Genomic DNA, 14,479 nt, shown 5'->3' on the forward strand with positions numbered 1-14,479 from the left:
AATGGCATGGCGTTGCATACTGCACGACGACCAATCGTCTCGCACATCGCGCGATTCTGCTGCCGAAAAAAAAAGTAGAAGACGAGCAGGAGACCGAGGGGAAAGGGGAGAAGAGAAGAGAGAAAGAGAAACGGGAAAAGAGAAGAGACGGACAGAGAAGGAGAGAAAGAGAGATAGACAGAGAGAGAGAGAGAGAGAAAGGACGGCATCGTCAGCATCGGCTACCGGGCACCACCACCACACAATCGTCGACGAAGGCGGCCGCCACAACCACAATCTAACGACGGAAGCCAGCGCGACGGCGGCTTCCACCACGAGAACGATCAGCATCGTGTTCACCTTACTAACTTGGTGACTTGGTCACTCAGTGAGCGCGTCCATCGCGGCCAAAAAAGCAATTCCATCCGACGAGTGTCGATTACGCAATCGGTTATTCGTTCGCGCGATTCGTAACTTTACGTGATTACCGCATCGCGACAGGGGTCATCGGCAAGGCAAGAGGTGGTGAAGCTTGCAACAAGATACAGTGCCCCTGATACCACCAAGTATCCGAAAAAAAATATTATTCTTGCGCTTCTTTCACACGAGTTGGTGTGTACCTTCGCTGCGGGTGTTCGCAGCTAATGACCGTGAGGATTAACAGCTCAGGTAGCAAGAGTTGGTGAACTCGCACAACAAATGGATAGTGGATCGACAATGGATATCTTTGAAAAAGGCTCGAGCTTTTTTGCGTGCGTGGAGGATTATTGCGGATGGGCCAAGTATCGCATTATGATTACATAATTCATTATGAACTGTCGTCGAAATATTTTCAGGAGTTCAGATTTGGTTTCAAACACCTCCGCAACTCAAGTCTGAAGTTATTTGCTTACAGTGCGGAAATCAAATACGACTTTGACGAAGGACAAATAAATAATCATATATACGTAATATATATTAAAATCTATGCATTTTTTTAATCAAGGACCTAAAGCATAGAATGGTTACCGTGTACAGGATCGCGTTTTTTAAAGTGTTAAATGTAAAAGTAAAAATGTAAAAGTAAAAAATTCATACTGACAATTATGTGGATAATTGTGATATCGTAATGATTAAAAAATAGTTATTAAATATTTGAGCTACTTTTTTGTGATAAAATACATGGACCGTCGGATGTATCATCATAAAAGAACGATGGTTTCATAGATGCGATTATCTTGATCTCGTAAAAAAATTGTGAAATTCTTTCAAAAAATTAAAATTTGTAAGTAGTACACATTTCTCAAATTTCTCAAAACGCGCAATTTTTGTTGGAAAATGCCAAGGCTTTATACAGCGTAAGTTTTGATGAATGAAAATGTAGTCGACACCGTTATGAATGAAACGTGCGCGATTAAACAATCGTCGCGCGAACGACTCGAACGTGCGGATGCTTACTTTCGTCATCAGTTATTCATCCGGCTGATCTATAAGACACACCGATATATTATCCTCAATTGCTAAATAGTAGAAACAGGAAAGTACGCCTTTCAAACGCTCGAGGATAAAAGACCTAGAAAAGTGACAATATATATATATAATATATGAAAAGACAATGAAAGAACTGCCAGTGAATTTTTAAAACTTTGTTGAAACAAGTCGTGCAACCACAGAGTGTTGCTCCAATTTTTTTATTTGTAATTTTCAGCGAGAAGTTGCATTTTTAATCTGTGATTCGAGACAAATAGTCATCGATTGAGCTTTCTATAAACGGGAGAAAGTCGCGTTTGTTGTATCATTTTTCCCGCGCACGGGACCGGCGAATGAGCTCGGAATCCTATCTTCTGTCCGACACCTCGGTTCATGAAAACCACGCAGCCTTTAACCAAGGATGTCGGACAGTTCGGATCAACTGTCATCGCCGAACAGCGACTGCAACAGCCAAATGGGCGTCGTGCATCGGAACGCAGCCGCGCAGTACGGCAACGCGACATCGATGTCTGGTCTCGGGTTGACCCACCATCCACAGAATCTCACGCCGACGTCGAACGGCAGTCCCCAGTATCCTCAAGAGCTCTCCACCTGCAGCTCCGCCAGCGTGAGCACCAACATCACCAACATTGGCAGTCTCTCCCTCAGCGGTACCACCAGCAATTTCACACCCGAACAGATATCCTGCATGTGCGAAGCGCTGTCACAGAGTCAGGACATCGAGAAGCTGGCGAGGTAATTCAAAGGGTGCACACTTTATTCATTATATAAGTATGTAAAAATCTTCTATCGTGTTTCATGCATTATAATTCTTCGCGCGTATTTTTCATCAATTGTTAAAAAAATTTTACAATTTTTTTTTTGTAAAATTGAAACTAAAATTATGAAATTATCATCTTGCAAAATATATTTAAAAAATTCTGTATTCACGTTAGCTTTCTTTGGACCCTGCCGCCTGGCGAACTGTTGCGTGGAGGCGAGAGCGTTCTGATGGCGCGTGCCGCTGTTGCCTTTCACCGCGGATCCTATCACGAACTTTACTCGATCCTGGAAAGTCATCCCTTTTCGCCACGTCGTCACCCTGAACTCCAACAAATGTGGTTTAAGTCGCATTATCGCGAAGCCGAGAAAATTCGCGGTCGACCGTTGGGCGCCGTCGACAAGTATCGATTACGCAAAAAGTACCCGCTGCCGAAGACGATCTGGGACGGTGAAGAGACCGTTTACTGCTTCAAAGAGCGATCGAGAAACGCCCTGAAGGAATGCTACATGAGAAATCGATATCCCACGCCGGACGAGAAGAAGAATCTCGCGAAAAAGACCGGCCTAACGCTGACTCAGGTGTCAAATTGGTTCAAGAACCGCCGGCAGCGAGATCGTACACCGCAAACGAGAACGTAAGTACTTTGTACGAATAGATGTTACCCACACTCATTATACAGAACCACCAAAAGAATTAAAGCTCGTTAACTTTTAAATAAATTTTAATTAAAGTGTAAATATATTTTATATGGGGATGGTACAATATAATTCTAATTCGGAAAAAATTTGTTTCTACGCTTGGAAAAAAGGAAAGAAAGCAACTAGTTGATGAAATTAACTGAGTTAGTTTTATATTGCTTGAATACATTTATTGTTAGTGCGGATGTTTCTAATCTGAGCACCCACAAGCAAGGATGTTTTAAATAATTAATTGAGCGGTCATGATATTTTCTACTCTGTCATCATGCTCTTATTTTCCCATGGAAAGCAAGTGATTGTTCAGTATTGAGAATACCATTTTTAACTTCACGGTTGTCTGGTGCATGGAGAACACATGTAGTGGGTCGACGGGAGGTCTATTCTTCTCAGCAACAAGTGTTCCAATATGTGTCCTTTTTCGAAATGTCACTTTATACACAGGGGAAAAGAGAACAAATCACTTATTTTATTTGCTCTTTGAGATCATCGACCATTGTCTTTTCTTTCCAAAAGAATAAATCTTACTTTTTTCTGACTACCAGTGACATTATTCAAACAATAGCGTTAGCTAGAACAATTCGGAAAAATGACTACAGGATATTTATTTATAAGTGTCCGAGCAAATATCTCGCAACTGATTAAAGTTTAATAAAACAAGAAAGTTTAATAAAAAAAATTTGCACGGTTTTGAGTCTGCTACAAAGTGTATGGAAAAATAATTTTTTTATTCATGATCTTTTTGAATTATGAAAGTTGCCTTCATTTTTTAAATAGAATCATCCTAATTTTTTATACAAATCAATTCGTCACAATATTCTGCGTAAAAAGCTATAGGGATATGATGGTCAAAAATTGAATAGTTTATGAGATATTTCATATTTTAATTTGACATAATTTTGGGTATACTATGAAATCTCGTAAAATATTCATTTTTCTATTATCTTGTCTCAATACATTTGTGCACAGAATAATAGAGGAATCAATTGGTACAAAAAACTTGTTTTAAAAATAATTCGATTTATATAAAAAAATTAGGATGGTTCCATTAAAAAAAAAATTAAAATAAACTTCCTTTCTCACAAATAAAAAAAAGAATTATTTTACATGCACTTTGTAAAAGACTCAAAGCCGCGCAATTTCTTTTATTAGATTTTCTTGTAACTTTAATCAATTGCAAGATATTTGTTCGGACATTTATGTATACATAATTAGATATGAAAAGATCTAATATATAATTTTATATGAGCATATATAATAGTATCTGAAATTTGGCGCAATATAATCTTACATAATGATGTCTTTATATAATTATATCATGCCAAATTTCAAATATTATTATACATATATAGCCAGATCATATCGCATCAAATTTCAGATTTAATTATATACAGATAAATTATATTATATATGGCCAGATCACGTCAAATTTTGGATATAATTATATATATAATTACATAATTTTTTTTTTGAGAAAAATAAACTAAATAAAATCAATTTAAAACATAAATGATACAATGTTTTGCAATAAGAATAATATTGCCAAGGAAACTAAATTATATTAATATATTGTTTTTAACACTGAGCAAGTGAATTAATAAAATATCAAAAATTGTATTAAAAAAAAATTTATAATTATGTTGAGTTTTGCATTCAAGAAAACCAAACGCGGTGTACACATAATATCTTTTACTTTATAATAAAAACTTGAATTATTCAATTTACATATAGATTCTTTTGTCTTGCAGCCACAGAAATATTTATCGGACTTAAAATGATAACCGAGCGATGATATAATCGTGAAACATTCTTCAGAGGCCCGGTGTTGTTCGGTTCTCCCGTGTGATTATCTAATCCGCAAGCTTATCTAATTAATGTCTGTATCGTGTTGACGTCCTTTGTGGGGCGATTACGAGCGAAGGAGAGGAGGGGAAGGGAATAAAGTCTGGCAATCCTATGCGTAACATTGGGACTTGTTATGTTATGTGCGAGGTTCATTGGTAAACGAAACTCGGAACACCCGAGAGAAAAGCGGCGGAAGAGACGTAAAAAAGCAATACAGACGGAGTCACGCTTAGATAATGCCGGACGCGTGTTCAGCCGTTTATTGACATAACAGGGGTAGAGCAAATTACGATAAGATCAGGCAACGTAGACTTAATCTCTTGGGATCGAGACGCACGAGATTGAGAGCGGAATTCTTGGGAGTGAAGCATTAAAATCCGTCGCTCCAAAGGAGAAATCTGTTTACTTAATATTATAATAATATTTTAATATTACACAAATAATAATATTAGATTAATTAGATTAAACTTTATATTCACATATATAATATAGAGTGAGTCAAAGGACATGACAATTTTTAAAATAAAATTAAAAAATGAAATATACTTAAATATTTATTTCTTGTTAGATAACAGCAAGATATGGATTAAATTAATTATAATACTTGTCAATTAATATTATTACTTGATCTTATTCATTTTCTAAAATAAAAAAGAAATATTTTACATTTATCAAATGTCTTCTACATTTATCTTATTGCTCTAGTCTATCACGTAGATTTACATCGTTATTTACATCATATTGTCTGGTATATAACTGTAATTTTTTCTGTATATTATAATGAACTCAAGACCAATATACAGGAAAAAATTGAAATAGTAATAAATGCAGAGGACTTTTGATAAATGTAAATAATTTTTTTTAATTTAAAAAAATAAATAGGATCAAGTAATATACTCAAGTGATATTCTATATTCTATTGTTATCTGAAATAAATATTTAAGTTATATTTCATTTTTTAATTTCGTTTCGAAAATTGTCAAGTTCCTTTGATTCATCCTAAATAATTCAAAAAAATTATAAAAAGAATGAAAACATTTTTATGTATATCTTTTTAAAATTGAATCAGTGAAAATATCACTGATTATTCCAGACATGATTTTATCAGTGGTATTCAGTGAAAATATACTTTGCTCCGTCTTATATTTTACTCTTGGCAGGCTAAAAAATTGAATCGAATTTTGTTTTTGCATTTTTCACGATTATTTTTATAAAGAATATTTTAACGAGATTTCTTTGGGAAGAAATTTTCGTCTGCTTGGAAATGTATAAACTATATTGACTTGTACTACTTAAGAAAAATGTAGCAAGATAACTTGAACGTGTTAAAGCTTTACACATTTTTCTGTCGATGAGAGGGACAAAATTTGCGTTGCTTCTGGTAGGTCCGTTAGAGTCCAGCAAAGGCCCAGCAAAGAGAGAAAGAAAGAAAAAGAAAGAGAGAAAGACAGAGAGAAAGAGCAGGCCATGACCGTCGCGGCACCGTCGCGTAGCCATAACAACGCTGCGTTCGCTCTCCGGTCCGTTCCTTTCTTCGCGCGCACGCACGAGCCACGCATAACGCGCCGCCAGAAATTCACGCAGCATATATCGTGTCCCTTTGCGTAAGGGATACCTGCGTGTACACACATATATATATATATATATATATATGCGCGCGGCGTCAGCCATCGCTCCGGCACTGAGAGACATTTGGCTGGCCAACCAAGTCTAACTTGGTCGCTCCGATCGATCTTTCGCTACTGTTCTCTCCCGTCACTCGTATCTCAACTTCTTTCTCCATTCTGTGAATAGTCTTTCAGTAATATTTTCCAGATAACATAAACTTTGAACGAGAAAAGAGAATATATATCAGCCTTTTATAAACGAATAGTAAAATCTATTCAATTTGACATTTTTGCATGTGGGATAAAAATATGTAAAATGTTAACTATTGGATGGTATAAAATTCTCGCAGCTATTCTTCAACAGTATATAAATATTTTTAACGTTATCAAAATCTCGATTTACTGAGCTTTCACAAGCTTTCTCAGGAATTAATTAACACAGATCAAAGATCTTTTTAAATTTACTATATTAGTTTATCTGATATTTATCTAATCTACGTTATATAAGTTTCTCCGTCTACTGAAAAAATTTTGTTTACTGAGAAAAAATTTTAAGATCCGAACTTGAGGATCCTTAATAAAGGGGCTAAATAATATAATTTCTCGCTAGAGATTTTTTTAAATTTTCAAACGAGATTATCCACCGCGTCTACGCAAACTTCTCGCAGCTACCATCGTTTTCCCTGCTTTCGAGAAAACAATTCTTCGTGCAGAGAAGCAAGTCGAACTTCCTCCCTTTTCCCGTCCCTTAGCGTCCTCCCGTCTCTCGCCGAAGGCTCTAGGAAAAGGAAACGCGACGCCCCATTACCGTTTTATGACGCAGCTTCGGTTACATCTCCCGTTTCACCATTGAGCTGTTCGCACTACCAATAGTTTACTACATAAAGGCCACGGCCGGCCCTCCGCCGCTACCTCGATTTATCTTTACGTGTGCCGTACAAGAACGAGGACGCCCCTTCTGCCTCGTTAGGTCGAGAAGCACCAGGTCGCGAACGAGAGTGATGCGAATATTATAAATGCGGTTCTGTCTAATAATTTCTAAGTGTCGTTGGATGATTTAACATGATTTAACATGACTTTAATACGATTTTTTTATTCGTTGAGTTACGCACGCGAAATTGCTGATAGTTAAATTAATTTATGGCATTCCTAAAGAAAAAAGAGGGCATTATGAAATTTCCAAGTTTTCCAAGCGTCCACTTGTAACGAGATATATAACACAGGCGACATTAATAGCCTCCCCGAAATATTATCGAAATGAGCCCTAAAATTTCCCTTTTCCCCACCTGTCCCCTAGACTTCTAGGTTCTCATTCGCCAAGCGAAGAAGAAAGGGATTCGGGGTAAGCAGGGCGGTACTAGCACGGCTCGTAGGGCGTATTTCTTCAAATCTCAGACCTTGAGACGCGATCATAAAAATGCGCTGCCCCGACGTTTCACGACGTTCTCGGTGAACGCGGGTGCGGAGGAGAATAACAGAACATGGAGCAAAAGCGACTCATGGTCATGGGCGGAGCTGTTCTCGCACATGGACCACCGTGCGTGACACACACGCGTGCGCACGCGCAAATACGTGAGCGCGTTAGTTTCGCGGTTTGTTTCCATGAGCCCGGCAGTGGATATAGAATAATGACGACTACCTTATTCCGTACGGAATAAGGTAATCATCATCATCATTTCCGTCGTTGTCGTCCTTGTCATCATGATCGCGTCTCAACGACTTTTCCTTTTATTCCGTTCAACTATGAAAATGCTCAGACTCCGATTGTCCAAAAAGAAACTCTTTTCTACATATGACAATTTTTTGTCTTAAAACAACACATATGCAGTATCAGAACAATACACACATATAATATATACAGTAAAAAAAAAATCCATCTACTTTTTAGAAACCAAAGATTTATTATGTCACCCGGTGAGCTCAGGTATTTTCTTTAATTAATGTAAGCCTTCGTTTCTTTTCTTTTTGTTTTAAAGTTTCTTTTGTTTTAACTTGTTTTGTTTTAAATAGTTAATTTTTGTTCAAGTTCAATTTTTACCTTTTGAAAATGTCGAGTATGTGACAAACGACCAGTCGTTAAAATAAAAAAACGACCTTAAAGAAACTACAGCATCTAAAGCATTCAAAAAATATTTTTTTTAATAATTTGATACATCAAAATGTAAACCTTCGTTTCTTTTCTTTTTGTTTTAACTTGTTTTGTTTTAAATAGATAATTTTTGTTCAAGTTCAATTTTTACCTTTTTAAAATGTCGAGTATGTGACAAACGACCAGTCGTTAAAATAAAAAAACCACCTTAAAGAAACTACAGCATCTAAAGCATTCAAAAAATATTTTTTTAAATAAGTTGATACATCAAAATGTGCAATAATTTGAATAGAAAACACGAATATAATACTTCTGCAATTAAATAGTTGAATTTAGAGATAATTCAGCATTTGTTTAAACAAAATTTGGTCACGTTAATCTCACTTTAAGCAATAATGAAAATACTGTCAGTCGAAGTAGAGTGAAATTTCAATTTTTCGAAAAAATAAAATTATTCGCTCTTTATTGGATTTATTCTTCACCCTAAAAAGAGTGACACTTCACTGTTTTTTTATGTGCGTTGTCGCCTATGCTGCGCTATTCTAACTTAAAAGTGACATACGGAAAGAACTACGCAGACAATTTCACTTTAAATTGAAGTAAAATTTCGAGTGTTAACTTCAGGAGTAGATTTCACTTTAAAAATAAGAGTGAAATTTTTCAATTTTTGTCTTAGAGTGAATAAATTCACTCTATTGAAGTGAATGTTTACTCCACATGGAGTGAACTGGTCAATGACTCCATGATTAAAGTGAAAATTTCACTCTAAAAAATTTAGAGAGTAAGACACCTATTTAAACAGGATATAAAAATATATTTAATAATGGCAAAAATAAAATATATATATATACATATATGTGTGTGTGTGTGTGTAAAGATTGCCTTTTCGAATAGTTTTTAATATCATAAATCTGTTTATAGGGACATGTTACCGTTGAATTGTCAAGGCACGACCAACAGCACGATTAGTAGCTCAGTGAGCAATGGTGGCAGCATCCAGTCGTTGCAGAGCATCGATTCGGATAGTCCGAATCTTGCAATGTCACCTCTATCAACTATGGGTATGTCCCCAGTTGCCATGAATCCATGCAGTCCAATGGGTATGAGTCCCATGGGGCCTCATCATGGCTATGCTACTCCTGTTACACCATCGTCCGTTCATACCGCGCATCCTCACAATGGTGGATTGAGCCCTATGAACGATGTTAAAGCTCTATGCTACGGACGCAGTGTGTACGACACAGGTATATTAATTTTTCGAAGAGTATCAATGCTTCTTTCTATCAGAATATATACCGTTATGTTGATTTATTTTTGCCTTAAAAGCCATAATTCCTTCGTCAAATGTATATCTATTTATTTCTCGATTATTTTGTAATTTTTTTATTCTAATAAAATACAAAAGGGATTTTAAAGAAACTATAGCATCTAAAGCATTCAAAAAATATATTTTTTTAAATAATTTGACACATCAAAATGTGCAATAATTTGAATAGAAAACACGAATCTAATATTTCTGCAATTAAATTGTTAAATTTAGAGATAAGATTACTCTGGTAAAAAAATTATTATAACCTAACTTGTGAAAATTGACGAACAATATTAGTACACGCGGATATTAATATTACTTTTATATCATACTCTTCTATATTTTCAAATTTTATTATTCTAATCTTCAATTTTTCAAACCCGAGGAAAAGACGTGGAGCAGAGTTCGGTCTATTACTCCACCCACTCCAGCATGCACCATCAGTATTACCAGCAGACTCATCATCAGATGATGTCCAGCTCCCATCATCATCACCATCATCAGCAAAGCGTGCCGGCCGGTTACGAGATCATGCTACCGCCGCCTCAACATTCCATGTGACCAACGGACTACGAGAGTGATCGAAGTAATCAGACTCACCATGGCCAGAGCGACGACGTTCTCGCGCGTATACACGCCTTTGCCTGATCTTAGGGCTTTTTCTTTTTTAATTAATTAAAGTCACATCGCAATAAAGAACGGCAACTGAGTGGATGGAAATTTATAAAAGTCGTTCTACAGTCAGATAACTCTCGCCGTCTTTTCCGTATTCATTGTCCTTAAAATATTTACTTGGAAGAGTGTCGAATACTTTCTACATGCATTGTGCGTGAATGTATAATATGCTCTGACGATCCTTAAATAAATGTAGGTCTTTTGGGTTCTGCAATTTAGAGTTTGAAAATTATTGATTTTGAATCGATTTCGAAAGCTGGGCAAATACACGGTGACTTTTTTAAAAAAACGGTATGTACGTTAAGGCAATAAAAAAATAGAGAATTTATATATCAAATGCATAAACAGATAACATACATGCATACACATCAGATAAAATATTTGATACATCTATAAATTAAAAATACGGTTTAATTATAATATATAAACAGGCAGGAAATATTTTCGAACTTAATATATTTTCGAACTATGCGAAAAATTTCGTAATTATCAAATTGCAGTTCTCTGAAATGAAATAGAAATCGAATTAAGTTTATTGGTTACGCTTCTTACTTTTAATATCAATTCGAAATGTCTTGAATGTAAATTACCGTGCAACCCACAGATTATTATGTTAGTCATACAAATTCATGCGTGCAACCAAATGTTATGTCACGTAACTATGAAATAGGCACGTTTTAACCAATGAGAAGACGAGAATATACTTAAAAGACTTGGGAGGAGCTAAAAAACTGGTTTTATTTCGCACACCCTTCTTCAAGGTGTTTCACGCGCTCCAGCTGCTCTTAATTTTTCCCAGAACACACATGCAAAAATATATAATTCGTCATATATTTATATTTTCAGACATTTTATAGTCTCATGAGAAATCTGGTTTAAAATGCAGAATTGATTTTTAAATGCATGTAAATTCAAATACAATTTAAAATTTGTGCAAAAATGGATTTTTTAAATATACTTCTTTTTTACGTTAGTAAAGAAAAATCATCTTTTTACTATTTATTAAAAATTAGGTAATAAATATTATCATAAAATCAATTTCTAATTTTGAAGATTAGTATAAAGTCAAGCACTCTTTGTGAAAACAAACTTAATTTCATTATTTATTAATTGATTTATTTTACATAGTAATATATCGATTACATGTATGAAGAATCCCTATCAATGTATGTAAAAAAGATGTTCATTTCACATCAGATATACAATATATTTTTGACGTCATGTAAGATGTTGATGTATTACGTACTATTGTAAATTGCTACGAGAGAAAATCGCAAAATCCGTTTATAGTGATGTTTTTGGTAAAGTTTCACGCAGAGAAAAGTAACAGAGAAAAAGCAATTAGCGTGTAGCGCAGCTGAGAAAAATTGTGCTACCTATACTTTTCATTATTAACTGTATATAGCCGAGAAGGGTACACATACGATATTAAACGGATTATGTATGTAATGTATATAATGTCAAGAAATAACGATGTATTATGAATCACTGGCTTTTAATAAATAGACCTATAAACCCTACACCCTTCTCTTTTCCTATTTTGTTTTATAAAAAATGCACATAAAGCTATATTATTATGTATCGATGTATATACATATAAACATTTCTGCACATTTTCCTTAATCTTACAATCAATAAATTAATTTTTTTTAATTGCAAATTATTTCTTTTTAATTATTAAACTTTTTTACATCTATATTTTATATCTATTTTATCTACAAAGTTTAAAAAAATATTTAATTATTGGCAAATATCACGTTAAAAATCTATTCAATGTTTATGAGAAAAAATACAAATATAAGGAATGTCGAGGTTAATAGTGAAGACTTTGTACAGCAGCTGATAAACTCACTATCTAGAAATGAATCGAGATAATGCAAACAATCTCTGATAGATAACACTAGTGATACCTGTATGAAAACAATATTCCTAATATATATGTATATTCAAAGAAAGAAAAAGAAGGGAAAGAAATAAAGAGGAAAAAAAGTATATTTTCATTTAACATAATTTTATTATTATAAAAAAATGGTCTATTATGTAACATATTTTTGGTTAAAATTACTTAATTTATTCAGAAAAACTCCATTTCTTTTTTAAATGCGACTGCAATAAGTCATCAAAATACAATTATCATAATTATCTTTTATAAATAATGCCTACATGTAACTATATCGCAACAATAGATCTCGAAGCGCGTATTTTGCATAATGTGTTTATATTTAATCAAGTAAGAGAGAATACTTTTCTATCGATTATTAGAGTCAAATATAATTTATCCGATTTATAGTTTATTGTTCGACTTTTCTATACTTTTAATATAATTTGAATTAATAACGTAAAGTAAAACAATCGTATCACAAAATCGACTAATCAGTACCTATAACAAAAGTGATATATCAATTGTTTTATAAATAATTTAATCTATATAATTTAAAAGACTTTTTATACTTTAATATTTGCATATATATATATATATATATATATATATATATATACACTACTGAAAAGAAAATAGGGAACACTTTTCAGACGTCAAAAAATAGGCTACTTTCAAACTATTGTAACTCAATGAAAAATTATCGTACGCAAATTTAAAAAAAAGCATTTTGAAGCTTGAAGTTTCAACTTTAACATGCAATCGATAATTTAAAAAAAAAATTTTATCTTCTCAGTGCTATCCCTTAAAAAAGCGCTCACAGATTTTTTTTCTTAAAATTACGTATTTTTAACGCTCTGTAGCTAGATAAGAAAAATTCTCTCGACAATCTCAAGTCAATTTCCATAAAATACAATGTTTTACCTACAAAATGTTTTTTTTTTAATTTTCTTACGATTTTTTTTGGCCGAGTTACATGACTTTGAAGCTAAACTTGCGTTTTTCAGAAAAATTGACGATACTTGGCGAAAAATCATCGTACGAAAATTTAAAAAAAAGCATTTTGAAGCTTGAAGTTTCAGCTTTAACATGCTGTCGATAGTTTTAGAAAATTTTTTTATCTTTTTAGTGTACCCTAAGAAAAAAAAACTGTTTTTTTCATAAAATTACTTATTTTTGACATTTTGCAGTTTTATAAAGAAATTTTTCTCGAAAAATTCAAGTCAATTTCCATAAAATATAACACTTTATCTACAAAATGTTTTTTTAAAAATATTTCGACGATTTTTTTTGGCCGAGTTACATGACTTTAAAGTCCTTAAATTTTATTGAAAAATGACATTTTCCGCCGGCATTAGCATTACCCAATGTGCACCACGTGGAGGTTGCCAGTCGGATTTTGCACATCACGTGTGTGTATGTGTGTGACGAACTCCTTATCTTTGCTGTGACACACACACACACACACACACACACACGCACACACACGCGTGATGTGCAAAATCCGACCGGCAACCTCCACGTGGTGCACATTGGGTAATGCTAATGCCGGCGGAAAATGTCATTTTTCAATAAAATTTAAGGTTGACTTTAAAGTCATGTAACTTGGCCAAAAAAAATCGTCGAAATATTTTTAAAAAAGCATTTTGTAGGTAAGTGTTATATTTTATGGAAATTGACTTGAATTTTTCGAGAAAAATTTTTTTATAAAACTGCAGAATGTCAAAAATAAGTAATTTTATGAAAAAAACAGTGTTTTTTTTTCTTAGGGTACACTAAAAAGATAAAAAAATTTTCTAAAACTATCGATAGCATGTTAAAGCTGAAACTTCAAGCTTCAAAATGCTTTTGTTTAAATTTTTGTACGATGATTTTTCGCCGAGTATCGTCAATTTTTCTGAAAAACGCAAGTTTAGCTTCAAAGTCATGTAACTCGGCCAAAAAAAATCGTAAGAAAATTTTTAAAAAAGCATTTTGTAGGTAAAACATTGTATTTTATGGAAATTGACTTGAGATTGTCGAGAGAATTTTTCTTATCTAGCTACAGAGCGTCAAAAATACGTAATTTTAAGAAAAAAAACTGAGCGCGCTTTTTTAAGGGATAGCACTGAGAAGATAAATTTTTTTTTTTAATTATCGATTGCATGTTAAAGTTGAAACTTCAAGCT

At 33.8% G+C, this 14,479-nt stretch overlaps 1 protein-coding gene across 2 annotated transcripts; it reads left to right on the forward strand.

Moving 5' to 3' along the window:
• The first annotated feature begins 255 nt into the window (after nt 1-255).
• On the forward strand, nt 256-11,314 carry Six4 (homeobox protein six4). Of its 2 annotated transcripts, none has more exons than XM_072896408.1 (4): nt 256-2,184; nt 2,385-2,846; nt 9,370-9,692; nt 10,149-11,314. In XM_072896408.1, exons 1-4 carry the CDS (start codon nt 1,850-1,852, stop codon nt 10,316-10,318), a joined length of 1,290 nt encoding a protein of 429 aa, XP_072752509.1. In that variant the 5' UTR covers nt 256-1,849; the 3' UTR covers nt 10,319-11,314. The 2 variants fall into 2 exon arrangements, with proteins under 2 accessions (XP_072752509.1, XP_072752508.1); XM_072896407.1 differs by having other exon boundaries at nt 10,143-11,313.
• The last annotated feature ends 3,165 nt before the right edge of the window (nt 11,315-14,479 follow it).

This window comes from Anoplolepis gracilipes, chromosome 7 (assembly GCF_047496725.1).
Source record: "Anoplolepis gracilipes chromosome 7, ASM4749672v1, whole genome shotgun sequence".
NCBI classification, from domain to species: Eukaryota; Metazoa; Arthropoda; class Insecta; order Hymenoptera; family Formicidae; genus Anoplolepis; species Anoplolepis gracilipes.

Bases quoted from the DNA above. Each gene is read 5' to 3' on its own strand.
- Six4 (XM_072896407.1), top strand. From the start codon at position 1,850: ATGTCGGACAGTTCGGATCAACTGTCATCGCCGAACAGCGACTGCAAC. The intron at 2,185-2,384 runs GTAATTCAAAGG...TATTCACGTTAG, and splicing joins GACATCGAGAAGCTGGCGAG to CTTTCTTTGGACCCTGCCGC. The intron at 2,847-9,369 runs GTAAGTACTTTG...ATCTGTTTATAG, and splicing joins CGTACACCGCAAACGAGAAC to GGACATGTTACCGTTGAATT.